The 14,278-nt window shown below is 34.8% G+C and overlaps 1 protein-coding gene across 5 annotated transcripts in view; it reads left to right on the top strand.

Moving 5' to 3' along the window:
* LOC117323408 (myosin-I heavy chain-like) overlaps positions 1-14,278 on the top strand; it is a 101,294-nt gene that overhangs the window by 28,942 nt on the left and 58,074 nt on the right. For all 5 annotated transcript variants that reach the window (XM_033878611.1, XM_033878610.1, XM_033878613.1 and 2 more), the window contains exons 6-10: positions 8,017-8,594; positions 11,707-11,856; positions 12,665-12,757; positions 13,511-13,585; positions 13,855-13,905. In XM_033878611.1, the coding sequence (XP_033734502.1) occupies positions 8,017-8,594; positions 11,707-11,856; positions 12,665-12,757; positions 13,511-13,585; positions 13,855-13,905 (947 nt within the window). The remainder of the gene's footprint in view (positions 1-8,016; positions 8,595-11,706; positions 11,857-12,664; positions 12,758-13,510; positions 13,586-13,854; positions 13,906-14,278) is intronic.

Below are 14,278 nucleotides of genomic sequence, written 5' to 3'. Positions count from 1 at the left end.
ACATACTTTGTGAATATTGGATTTTACTTGAACCAGACAAGAATTACTGCAGTATGTCAATCCATCTATAGGAAATATGCAAGAAAACCAAAGAGTCTATTGATTGTTGGATGGAAGCGTGGCCAGGGTGTGTGAGAGAGGGTTTATACCGTGCTAACCTCACTGTGGATATGGCCTATAGATGTTCGCTTTATGTTCATTCTGCATGAGTGTAATTAAAGGCACAACGTTTTTATGGAGTTTTTGTTATAGACATTAGCATCTTATGTCATTTCCAAGTCGAGCTTCATTACCGTCTTACATATATTACATTAAAAGCTGGAGTAGTAGATTGGATCAAGTTATGTCATTTATAACACAATAAATTGTACTATTGTAAGTGGAAGTGGGTAGTCTATCCCATGATATGCGCCTTTGGTTATAAGTATCATTTATATCATTCATATATTAAGTACTTTTCTTCATCACTTATTGACATCTTTAGATCTTTGTAATTCTTCATTAATTATTGACATCTTTAGATCTTTGTAATTCTTCATTAATTATTGACATCTTTAGATCTTTGTAATTCTTCATTAATTATTGACATCTTTATATCTTTTTAATTCTTCATTAATTATTGACATCTTTAGATCTTTGTAATTCTTCATTAATTATTGACATCTTTAGATCTTTGTAATTCTTCATTAATTATTGACATCTTTAGATCTTTGTAATTCTTCATTAATTATTGACATCTTTAGATCTTTGTAATTCTTCATTAATTATTGACATCTTTAGATCTTTGTAATTCTTCATTAATTATTGACATCTTTAGATCTTTGTAATTCTTCATTAATTATTGACATCTTTAGATCTTTGTAATTCTTCATTAATTATTGACATCTTTAGATCTTTGTAATTCTTCATTAATTATTGACATCTTTAGATCTTTGTAATTCTTCATTAATTATTGACATCTTTAGATCTTTGTAATTCTTCATTAATTATTGACATCTTTAGATCTTTGTAATTCTTCATTAATTATTGACATCTTTAGATCTTTGTAATTCTTCATTAATTATTGACATCTTTAGATCTTTGTAATTCTTCATTAATTATTGACATCTTTAGATCTTTGTAATTCTTCATTAATTATTGACATCTTTAGATCTTTGTAATTCTTCATTAATTATTGACATCTTTAGATCTTTGTAATTCTTCATTAATTATTGACATCTTTAGATCTTTGTAATTCTTCATTAATTATTGACATCTTTAGATATTCGTACAGTACTTGTTGATAGCTGATTTGTACATGTAAATACATATTCCAAATAAGTTGCTGTACAGTTACATGTGAATTATCACCAAGAATAAGAAGAAATATGAATTGAGTCCCTAACCTTCTTAAGCATACCTCTTAGGGTGATTTACATGGAGTGCACAAGAAAACTAGTAAAAGCTGGAACATGAATTGCAAATGATCTGTAAATATGGGTGATTCATATTTGATGAAGTAGATGGAATTCCATCTAGCTATTTGATGATCGAGATCCACGGTAAACCGGTTGGCACTTAGAACTGGGAGACTCCGGGGAACATTTAGTATTGATGAATGTGAGTAGTAACTATTAGGAGAAAGAGTGTTTTGGCTGCAGATGCTGGGCAGGCACTGGTTGTCCTCATCCCCGGACACTACTGCTTAGAGAACATTGGCATTTGGTGGGGCAGCGGGGACACAGCCAAACAATCAGCGACAATGCATGGCAATCTCATAATACTGCCTCAGTTTAGACAAACTGATGCTACTATTGGGGATTAGGGTACTAGGAACCATTAGGATCATTGGTATTGGACATACACCATTATACTGTTATTGGAATCAATTATGGATTTGTGTAGAAACTGTAAATTTGGTTAATGTGCAGTTAAATAACGTATTTATTGATTGTCCATGTTTGGACGTGTGCATATTGTATATAGTCATATTTTATCTTAAACAAAAATAATGAATACCAGAGTTGTTCTGATAAGCTCATGGATACCAAACGACGATGAACAAATAGAATGATTTAGAGCTGTTAATATTCTGAAAAAGAGATGTAACAGATTGTTGGTCATTAAAGTACATTTAGAGTAAAACAATAGGGGAATGCTGAGAATACCTCCAACCCCTGGTGAAAACGTATAGTCATTTATATGGGTTCAGCTGGGGATAAAGTCTCCAGAACTGGGTCAGTAGAGATTGGGCTAGTTAACCAGAGGTGCCGGGGTTCAAACCTGAACAGATGTTTTGAAAAAATTGTTACATTGGTGCACATGTTCATAGAACCTGTAGAAGTGTTGACAAAATATCATATATTTTTTATATGTAAGCATCAGATAAGTAAACCAGAGTATAGGAATAATAAACTAGAAGTCCTACTGTAAGTTTAGTCCATAGTAGAATTGAAACAAAAAAAAGGAAATGACGACCCTTGACAGCGCATTGGGCAAATTAGCTGTAATATTGCCTAGTACAAGTACTGCTATAGCTACTCATGAATAAGTCCTTGTCAACATAATATTATAACGAACTACAGAATTACATCATTATTGTGTGATGGGGTCACAACACGCCAAGACAAATGCAGATTTGAAGAGATTTTCACCAGACCAGAAGCATAAGACAACTGTATGAATATAATATAAGTACATTATCGCCATGTCAAATCACAACCAGCAGATAGAAAGTGTCTGATTTGATATGATATAGGACAAATGTTATTATGTTCACTGTCAACCAGCATGTACGTGTATCAACAGCTAGGTGTCAATCTGTAGGTAATTGACTCTTTTCAAAGTGCATACATCAACAGTTGTCAATTTGTAGATTTTTGACACTTCTCAAAGTGCATGCATCACCAGTTGTCAGTCTGTAGATATTTGACTCTTCAGTTATACAGTAACGCTTTAATTTAATGAGATTAAGTATGGGAGAAGTAACAACTAATAAAGAACTGAGATGTTGTCTATGGAATATAGCTCAGTGCAGAATAGGATTTAGAAATAATATAAAATAAGACATATTTATGGTTGCAGCTGCAGTAAATGTGCCCTCTTCATCGTGAACTCCAACTAAATCCTGTGTGTATTGTTGAGAACAGACCCTTATAGTAACCTGCCAGCCCCAAGATGACCTAAGCTCATTCACGCAACAGAATTAACACACACCCATCGCACAAGCCTTCCAATTGCTTAGGCCAAATAAAATAATTATATGTTTTTGGAGTCTTTATTTGAAGTAGAGGAATAATGTTTTTTATAAATTTCATATAGGTAGTAGAACAAGGATGCTGTCTTCAATTAATACTTCCTGAATATGATTTGTTGACCTATAAGTGAGCACCATATTAAATGTTGCATTTTTGCAACTGGATATTGGATGTTCTCTCCGATACAGCAAAAAAAATTCCTATTCATGCAGTAAATTTCTTTCTGCTGTCTACAAAATCAGTATAGTTAAAAAAGACCAGAAACGGATAATTCCTATTATTGGCCTTTTATTTATGATATGTTTATCTTCTGTGAGATTGGAGGTGGTCATAGACGAATGGATCATTGGAATAAATTAAAGGAACTGTTATATAAGTTCCAGTTTGTGCGATAGTAACTTTGTGACCTTTCCATTGTATATAGTTGTTCTGTGTTGGAGAGTGTATTGGCAGTGTAAGATATATATGTAGTGTATATTCTCTGCTGATAGAGTAGTCATTTCCTGTTTTGTTAGAAGGTCTGGTGCCATTTCCTGTCCACTTCTATAAACACCCCTCTGTATGACGTATATTGGTACCACATTTGTTCTAATCTTCCCAAATTATTTTTGTTTTACTGATGCCTAGCTGGTATACATGTAGTGCCATGGTTCATGAAAATTCAAATTTTGCAGTAACAAACATACTAATGCACTGTAGTTTTAACGAGAATAAACAGTTGTCATTGTTATTAGCTCACCTGCCCGAAGGGCAAGTGAGCTTATGCCATGGTGCGGCGTCCGTCGTCCGTCCGGCGTCAACTTTTTCATTTAAACAACTTCTTCTCAATAACCAAGAGGCCCAGGAACTTGATACTGGGCCTGTAGCATGCTTGGGTGAAGGGCTACAAAGTTTGTTCAAATAAATGACCTTGACCTTCATTCAAGGTCACATTGGTCAAATAGGCTATAATCTTCAAACAACTTCTTCTCAATAACCAAGAGGTCCAGGGACTTGATATTGGGCATGTAGCATGCTGGAGTGAAGGGCTACAAAGTTTGTTCAAATAAATGACCTTGACCTTCATTCAAGGTCACATTTGTCAAATAGGCTGTAATCTTCAAACGACTTTTTCTCAATAACCAAGAGGCCCAGGGGCTTGATATTTGGCCTGTAGCATGCTGGGGTGAAGGGCTACTAAGTTTGTTCAAATAAATGACCTTGACCTTCATTCAAGGTCACATTGGTCAAATAGGCTATAATCTTCAAACGACTTCTTTTTAATAACCAAGAGGCCCAGCGACTTTATATTGGTCCTGTAGCATGCTTGGGTGAAGGGCTACAAAGTTTGTTCAAATAAATGACCTTGACCTTCATTCAAGGTCACATTGGTCAAATAGGCTGTAATCTTCAAACAACTTCTTCTCAATAACAAAGAGGCCCAGGGACTTGATATTGGGCCTGTAGCATGCTGGAGTGAAGGGCTACAAAGTTTGTTCAAATGAATGACCCTTGACCTACATTTAAGATCACAGGAGTGAAATCGGCTTAAATCTGTAAACAATAATTTTGCGATAGCCAAGAGCCTCCTAGACCAGATATTGGGCCAATAAAATGCTGGAATGAAGGACTAGAAAATTTATTAATATGAATAAACCTAGCTTACTATGATAATCAGCATAGTATCCGTAGAAATGACCTCAATCAACTTCAAAGTTGCTGTAGAGCCAGGTGAGTGATACAGGCCCATTGGGCCTCTTGTTAATGTATTACAGAGGCTTAGGGTTAGAGCTAGCAACAATGGTTTTTGTAGAATTTTTTTCAGGTAAGTCCAGAAAAACATTTCCAAAATTTTGTGTAAGTCCTAATTAGTGATATAGTAGATACACAAAATTGGAGTTCTACTGGACAATTTCAGGACTCAAATATCTGACATTTAATTTCTGAATGGTTTTGAAGTACTACATATATACCTATACTGTATACATTTCTCCATATTTGTATGCCCCCGCCATGAAATGGGAGGGGTGGGGGGCATATAGTGTTACCCATGTCCGTCCTGTCACTAGCTGATTAGGTTTTGGGGTATCAAGTGGCAGCAGGGGCATTTACGTCTCACAGACATTTTCTAGTTTTAATCTCACCTGTTGGGACAAATTGACAATGATTTTACATGGAACAATGTATTGGGACATAATTTCCTAACAACTATGTATTGGTTTGTGATCCTGATCACTTATAGGCCTACATTGAACTGTGTTGTGTATTCAGCCTATATTGAACTGTGTTGTGTATTCAGCTTACATTGAACTGTGTTGTGTATTCAGCCTATATTGAACTGTGTTGTGTATTCAGCCTACATTGAACTGTGTTGTGTATTCAGCCTATATTGAACTGTGTTGTGTATTCAGACTACATTGAACTGTGTTGTGTATTCAGCCTACATTGCACTGTGTTGTGTATGCAGCCTACATTGCACTGTGTTGTGTATTTAGCCTACATTGAACTGTGTTGTTGTTCAGCCTACATTGAACTATGTTGTGTATTCAGCCTACATTGCACTGTGTTGTGTATTCAGCCTACATTTAGCTGTGTTGTGTATTTATTCTGGAAATAAGTATGCCAGCTTGTATATTGACATCATTGACTAGACAGCACTTGGCCAGTGTAACCTTGACACAATGGACAAGGAAGTTGTTGGTTCTATATAGGACCAATGTTGAGTCAGGTGGGGCCTGTGATATCCTGTGTGTAGCACAGATCCAAACCTTAGTCATCTTAAATGCTTAATTTTGATAAGCATTACCGGATAAATGTGTAATCATGCTATTTCCTATTTCCTCCTAAATAACAGGATGTAAAAAGGGTTGGTACTAAATCAATACCTTGTACTTTAAAATATATACATCTATAAGTAAAAAAAAAAGTGATCATCAAATTGCAGACATTTTTGTGTCACAAGGTATTTTGTAAACTTCACAGTTTTAGTAATGCTCTGTCAGTTATTGCTCTTGAGATACCAGGTACATGTACACACTGCTCTCAATACTGATTGCTCTTGAGATACCAGGTACATGTATAAACGATACTAATAAACTAATTGAAAGTATTAATGTTTATTTTGTCATTGGATTGTCATTAGGTTTCGATTAAAGATACATTTTGTAGATGAATTAAATTGTCCTTATTGAACTCTACTGAATTGACAGATGTGATAACCAATGCATTCTTTTACTGGCAAATATATAGATATCCTTCTTTATTATGGAGTTTTTGAGAGAGTAAAGTTTCGATAGTATCCCATTAATTCAGCTGAATTGCTTGGCAGGGTATACGTAACAGGTATAGATTTTATTTATATACATGTTCTGGACACATCAGATACCTTTGGTTCTGACCAGTCAATGTTGTGTTTGAGCAAGTTAACACAAAAGTGTCAAATGATTTATCTTTATTAGTGATTTGTCTTAAGAATGAAATCTCTTTAGATGTTTGATTTATTATGTCATACGCAAAATTTGATGAAATTACATTTACACACAAACACTTTATCAATACGCAAGGTAGATAACTTGTACAATTGTTTAACAATCTACCGGTAGTAACATTTTGCCTGTCAGTGGTAAAGTGCCAAGGGACCATATTCTGGAGTGTTATCCAGTCTTTGGCCTCTAGTTCATTAATAAAAAATTGTTATAGCCACTCCTACAGTTAACTTGACTAAATTTAATCAGGCTATTTAGGTACATGATGTACATTCCTGATTTGTCCCGTTTTCATGCAATTAACTTTGCTGTAAATGTATGGTAGGTCTAGATCTATACCCAGGGGCTGTTGTTTAACAAGAAGTTGATTGATCCTCACGCTTACCAGGATGAATATCCGGTTCATCAATTAGATATATAGTACTAACATATATTTATAGAGTTTGATGCTGTGACCAACAGGATCTTACATTTATATTAATTTACAGCATTACTTCACCACAACTTTGTGATTTTTATTGATGACTAGATTAGGAATGGTAGACATTAATTTGGTACTGTCTGTCAGTGTGTATGTGTGGCCCCTTATAATTATTGTAGTAGTATTCAAGTGGTGGAGTTCTAAGTATATATACAATAAAAAATGTAAGCATTCGAAAGAAACAAACATTGTGTTGTACAGTTATGGGTCACATTTACTCTGTGGTATCATAACATCAGGATCTACACCCGATGGTATCATAACATCAGGATCTACACCAGATCATATTTTGGTGGTCATCTGTCAAGTTTAGATAGTTAAAGGCCATACTTGACTGCTTTTGAAATAATATGCTTGTGTACAAGACATCTCCTGAACCTTAATAGATATCATAACATCAAGTTCTCTTGATTAGAATATTTTGGTCATCGGTCAAGGTTAAAGGGTCAAAGGTCACACTTTACTGTTTGAAAAGATCATTACAGGTAATATACCATTAACTGGTGAGAGGGTATAGATCAATGCAAACCCTGGCGCAATTTGTTTTGATTCTTTTTATGCCCCTGCCATGAAATTGGGGGGGCATATAGTGTTACCCACCATGTCCATCCTGTTGCATCCCATCGCAATGCATATGTAGCTAGCTAATCTCAGGAACTGCTGATGCGATTCTCACCAAACTGTTTCAGTGTGACAAGTGGCAGAGGGGGCATTTATGTATTACAGACATTTTCTAGTCTCTGTTAGAATTGCACAAATAAATTATTAATGCAATTGCGGAATATATTTCATATGCTTGTTATCTGTAATAGATTTTGTCTCTTTTGTTACACAGGTAATGCCAAAACAGTGCGAAACGACAACTCCAGTAGATTTGGAAAATTTATGCAAGTGTGTTTTGATGATTCGTGCCAGATTAAGGGTTGTATAGTACAGGACTACTTGTTGGAACAGTCCCGGATCACATTCCAGTCCCCAAACGAACGTAACTATCATGTGTTCTATCAGTTTGTCGCAGCAGCGCAGGCTGCACCTGAACTCAAGGAACAGTTCCACATACAAGCGGTGGAAAGTTATTCCTACCTCAATCAAAGTGGCTGCTATGTACTCAATGGCATCAATGATTTGACCATGTTCGACCGGCTACGACTGGCCATGAACGTTCTCAACATTCCCCAACAAATGTCCGATGGGATATTCTCGGTGCTATCTTCCATTCTGTTACTTGGTAACCTGCGATTTGGAGATGTAGTAGAGGGTGAAGGGAGTGAGGTGTTGGCTGAGGACGCCGATGTCCTCAACACCATCTGTGACATGTTAGGTTTTGTTCCTGAAGACCTCACCAAAGCCTTGCTCTTCAGGCAGATCCAGGTCCGAGGGACGGTCACCAGTATACCTTACAGGTTCCAGGAGGTGAGTACAGGTTTGTTGGACTGTCACCAATGCACAAAAAGTTCCGGGTGAGAACAGGAATCTTACAGGTTCTAGGAGGTAGGTACAGGTCTGTGAGACCATCGCCAACATATCCTTCAGATTCCAAGAGTTGAGATAGAGTATAGGTCCATGGCTCCATCACCAATACACACCCACAATTAAGGTTCTAGGAGGAAAACATGTGCATGAAGGTCACCTGTTTCTGTTCCCAATCTAACTATTCATAAATATTAATATGAAGACCACCTGTCTATAAAGGCCACTTCCTCTTTTCCCTTTAGTGGTCTTTATAAACAGGTTTATTGTAATTCTAGAATATTTCCATCTTGGTAATGTTAACCACAGATTTTTGGAAGAGGTTGAATTTGCAGCGAAAGCACAAATACATTGATACAACATAGACTCTGATCTTAATTTGTAAACTTTTTAAAACTCTATAAATACTGTGGATGGTTTTTCATTTCTTTATAACAGAAATTTTACTTATACCTAACAATATATATAGGATTTTGTATTTTGGTAGGATAGATAATGGTTATTGTGCTCCACTGTAAACCTGGTACTGATGATCTAATGTCTTGTGTTGAGCTGTCAACATCATGATAATTAACATCAGATAACAGTTTATGTATGTAATTATAACTAAACCGAGGAATTTAAATATTCAATAAATAAATGAATTCAAATTTAGGTAGTGTTGAATGTTATAACCTTGCAGTAATTGATTGATACCAGCCATACGGATACTGAGGGAATTAATCTTGTAATAATTCTTTATCTTTCATCAATTATTCGTAATTTTCCTTGTCTTGTAGAAATGTGGTTTTCGTAATTGTCATCTATATCCTTCAAATGAAGATACAACACAAAAGTTTACATATCTTTCAGAAATTTTTTTTAACACATTAATGTAAATGATGGCAATTGTAGTTTTCGTGACACTGAACAGTGGAGGCACCAGTCAGAGCTGCAGCCTCTGTTTATTATCAGCCTGGGGTAGCTCCCACCTAACGGGGTCGTTTATTATCAGCCTGGGGTAGCTCCCACCTAACGGGGTCAGAGTGGTACAGATAGAGTTTGGTCAACACTAAACAGATTACACGGTAATACTAACACTACACCAAATTAACACTTCTACCTGAAGCCTATATTTCATCACTCACAGATATGTTGTGTGTTTTATGGTCTTTAGGCCGAACTTTTATTGGTGTTATCTGCTGAAGATTTTTTACAGGCTCTTAGGTTTGTTTCCTCTTCCTGTTGTTAGGGAGAAAGGGGAAATGGAAGACTACAGTAATGTTGTCACAAAGTTACTTTCGAAGTCAAGGTTACTGTTAATTTTGTTTTAAGTGGAATTCCAGTTCGGTATACGCTAAACATTTGACTGCATTGGCCAATGATATAGCATATCCTCTAATGTGAAATGTAGCTCTAGCTTCATGAGCATTTTCATTGAAACCTTGTACAATTTTTATATACAACTTGGTCTTAATCAGTTATTTGCAGTTAATTTACCTCCCTTCATAAGAGAGATATGCCCCTTTATTTAACACCTTAAAAGCTTGTAAACTATACCCAGACTGATTTTATCGAAACTGTACACATGAACATTATCCTATATTGTAATACTGAATCACTTAAAAGTTTAGCACGCTGTTCTTTTCAGGAATTAAGTTCCTATATAGCTACATTACAAAAAATCTAGATTCTTATTCATATTTGTATATATATATTATTATATTTTGTGCTTCATGATTCACATGAAGCAAAAAATGTTTGACAGCATACCGTATATTAAAACAAAACTGCATATAGATTTTAGGTATGCTTTGATTTGTCCTCTTTTTTCATTTGTAATATATCTTACATCATGTAAATCATGTTTTACAACCACAAATTGATTTTGAGTAGGTAACAATGTACACAGAGTATTATTGGTAGTCTGTGGCTTACAGTTTCAGTTAACACTACAGTTTCAGTAACACTAATACAAATCTTGTATGACTGTCTGCTTACGTAGTTCAATTAGGGATGGACTGCAGGCTTACAAGTGTCCACTTTATATAGATCTAATATAGTATGGGGTTGACAGAATGTGAGGTGTGGTGTCTAATCTCACACATGTCATAGAGTGTAATTATGTCTAAGTACCAGATAATTTAAATGATAGATGTAAATGTTCTCATAGGAGCATGGTAGCCAAGTGGGAGATCGTGCCCTTAGTGGACAATTGATGTTAAGAGTCACATAGCTACTTTGATGCTTTGATGGTGATGTTTGAAAAACGTTATTGACATATATATATCAAAGTAAACATGTCGTACTTTGTAATATTTGATGGTGCAATTTATTTATATGACAACATATATATAATGACTGTGATAGTGCCATTTATTTTGAAGGATCCCTAATTACTGTGAGGAACATGATCCACGCACAACTACTGTGTTGTTTAGTGTTACAAGATCACAAACTCCCATATCACATTATATTAAATTATGATGCCTCAATAAAAATGATAATCTAAGCAAGGTTTTTAGAATTTTGACCTGCTCAAATGACCTTAAAAGCATGTTTTTCTGATATTTTGAAAAGATTTTGATACTAAATTCCTTTATATTTTTATACAAACTTAATGAAATTGAAATATTTTCATACTGTTAACAGCTCAGGAAATTATTTCATCATCTGATATGTATTAATAGTGCTTGTCAGGTCTTGTTTTCATCAATAAAGGGAAATCTGATATACATGGCATCATTAGATGACAGGTAGGATTGAACAATCTGATATACATGGCATCATTAGATGACGGGTAGGATTGAACAATCTGAGGATTCATCCTTAGAGGTTCCCAATCCCTCCAGGTCCACTCCTATACATCACTGTGATCAACATGTATATTACACATTGAAGATCGCAAATTACTATTTTAGTATTTCTGAATGTTTCTAATACTTCAGAGCAATGCTTCAGAAAGCGCGACCAGTAAAAGAAGTGGTTAAAAAACAGTAGCCCAACAAAATTGTAAAACATTTAAGATAAATTAAAAGGAGAGCATGATTGATGTTATGGTTGTTGTGTTTGACAGGCAAGTGAGAACCGCCATGCCATGGCCAAGGCCCTGTACTCCCGTACCTTTGCCTGGCTGGTGGATGCTATCAACAAGTGTACCAACCCCGGCCAACACCAGACCAAGTTCCTCGGCGTACTTGACATCTTTGGATTTGAAAATTTTCAGGTATTTGTATGAGAGTAGTATAATAGATCTTTAAATACTGGTACAACTTTATGTTGGTGAAGATTAATTCAGAAATGATAGGCATCAGATATAATGGTATCATTTTATGACATTTTTATTGCACATAAGATATTAGAACAATGCCATGTTGTCTCTTGAGATTGTTAGATTGTTTGATGAAATTTTTTGACATCTGTTTCAAACCTGTATAATGTGTTTACATTGTATAAGCTCAACTGATCTAGTCAAAGAAAAATGTCTGAGACACTCACTGACACTGATTGTTTTTTTTTATAGATACATTTATACAAAAAACATTTGTTTGTTTGGCCTTTAAGAAACATGTCAGAAACACTTTGCAATATTCACAGATATCAGCTGGTTTGACCTTTGTACACCTGTCAAAAAGATTCCTGCTCATGATTACTTCAACTTCAACTTATCTCTCCTATTAGACAGAAGTCAGTGACATATACTTTACATAATATGTCCTGCCCACTGATGATTATCTAAGATATCAACTTGTCTGACATTGGACAAATGTCAGACACCTTTCACTCTCGTTCTCATGAATCATTTATTAAAATTATAAAATTATCTCACCAAAGATGCACATTCAGCATGTTTGGGGGATGGAGTACGTCAGATAGAAAAATGGAGATTTTGCCATTTTTTGGCCAACGTGTAGTATCAGAATAGATTTGTCATGATGATAAATTATATAATTATATAATATTTCAGTATATTTTTTTTACTGTACACTGGTGTGGTTTGGTAAACATGCCGCTTCTGTTGTTCATATTTACAGACAAACAGCTTTGAACAGCTCTGCATCAACTATACAAACGAAAAACTCCACAGATTCTTCAACCATTATGTATTTGCCTTGGAACAAGAACTGGTATGTATTGAACACATTTTAAATTTTGTATATAATATTGGAGTTATCATCATGCATATTAATGATGATGATAACCAACTCTCCAAATGTACAAAAAAAAAAAATCTTGGCTATAATATATGTGTTGTTGGATACTGCCAGCCATTTTTACCAAAGAGTTCCACACTTGATGAAGTTAAAACGTCTGGCCTATCATCACTTCGTATTTGATAAGTTATACAATAACATTCTTGCCAATTTCTTTGAATTGCTATGGGGAGATAGCACGTGTTAACAGTTTTAAGTTGTGCAATTCCCAAATTTCTAGACATCAGAAAATAACTTTTATAGCATACATCCTCTTGATAATACCTTAAAATAGCTCAACTCTACCTACTGGATCAATTAGATTTTGAAAATTATGAAAATAAAAAAAGTTTATTTGATCTAAATTCAAGTCTTTGTCTCCATGCAATATGGAGAGTTGACAGTGGTCCTTAGGAATGTAATTTGTATTAACCCTTTAAGCACTGATGATGCATTAATGCATCACCGGGCCGGGGCCGAATGATGCATTAATGCATCACGGAAGTAGATGATGATAATGATGAAGAATGGAAAGTTTTGTTTTAGAAATCATTTGAAGAATATGACGATAACAAGGGCTTTTCTCATTAAGTAAGATTAAATAACTGATTAGATATGCTTGGTTAGTTGTAGCTGTGTAATATTTTAATGTGATTTTTATTATTCATGTTTATTTTTTGCCTACAGTATAATGAAGAGGAAATCTCTTTTTCACACATCACCTTTACGGATAACACGGAATGTGTGGAGCTCCTGGAGAAAGTAGGTCCCACTTCTACCTGTGGTCAATTAAAGCATGTATATTAGTGCCTAGTTCGGGCTTTGTTTCATAAATCCAGATTGATATATATAAATTGTACGAAAACTTTCCTTTTTGTTGTCTGTTTTATAGTTTTAATTTAGACTAGGACAACCTATTATTAAATATACATGAAATGTACTTTTGTCATAGGGTGATATATGCCATGTACATTCATATATAAAATATAATTTGTATGATGTTAAACAAATCTCACCTGTCTGTTTCACAGCCTCCCAGGTGTATACTCAAGATCTTAGATGAAGAATGTAGATTTCCTCAGGTGAGTTTTCTATATTGATGATACTGTCTAAAAGGTCACTTGATCTATAGCTAGGGGTTGTCTCCCTTCGCAAGGAAATACGATGTCGCTTGTATTAAGCTTGTCTGTCTGTAAGCATTAAAGTCTTTTTGACTTTGAGGAAATGTCTTCTCAGGAACCAGCAGCTGTATGTTATAGATTTATATCAATTATTCAGCATTTACCATATCTATCACTAAATCTTAATTTGAAGGTGAGACTGACATTTGTGTCAGTGGTACAATGTTTTGAGAATAAATCTTTTAACTCTTTAAGTAATGAATTTCATATTAAGTAAATTTTGACAAACAGTAACATTGAGATGAAGTAAGTTAGATAGCATAGCTTGTTTGTC

The sequence above is a fragment of the Pecten maximus genome, chromosome 3 (assembly GCF_902652985.1).
Source record: "Pecten maximus chromosome 3, xPecMax1.1, whole genome shotgun sequence".
Lineage (NCBI taxonomy): Eukaryota > Metazoa > Mollusca > Bivalvia > Pectinida > Pectinidae > Pecten > Pecten maximus.
Note: the sequence above shows the minus strand (reverse complement) of the source record. Positions and strands in the feature narration are given on the sequence as shown.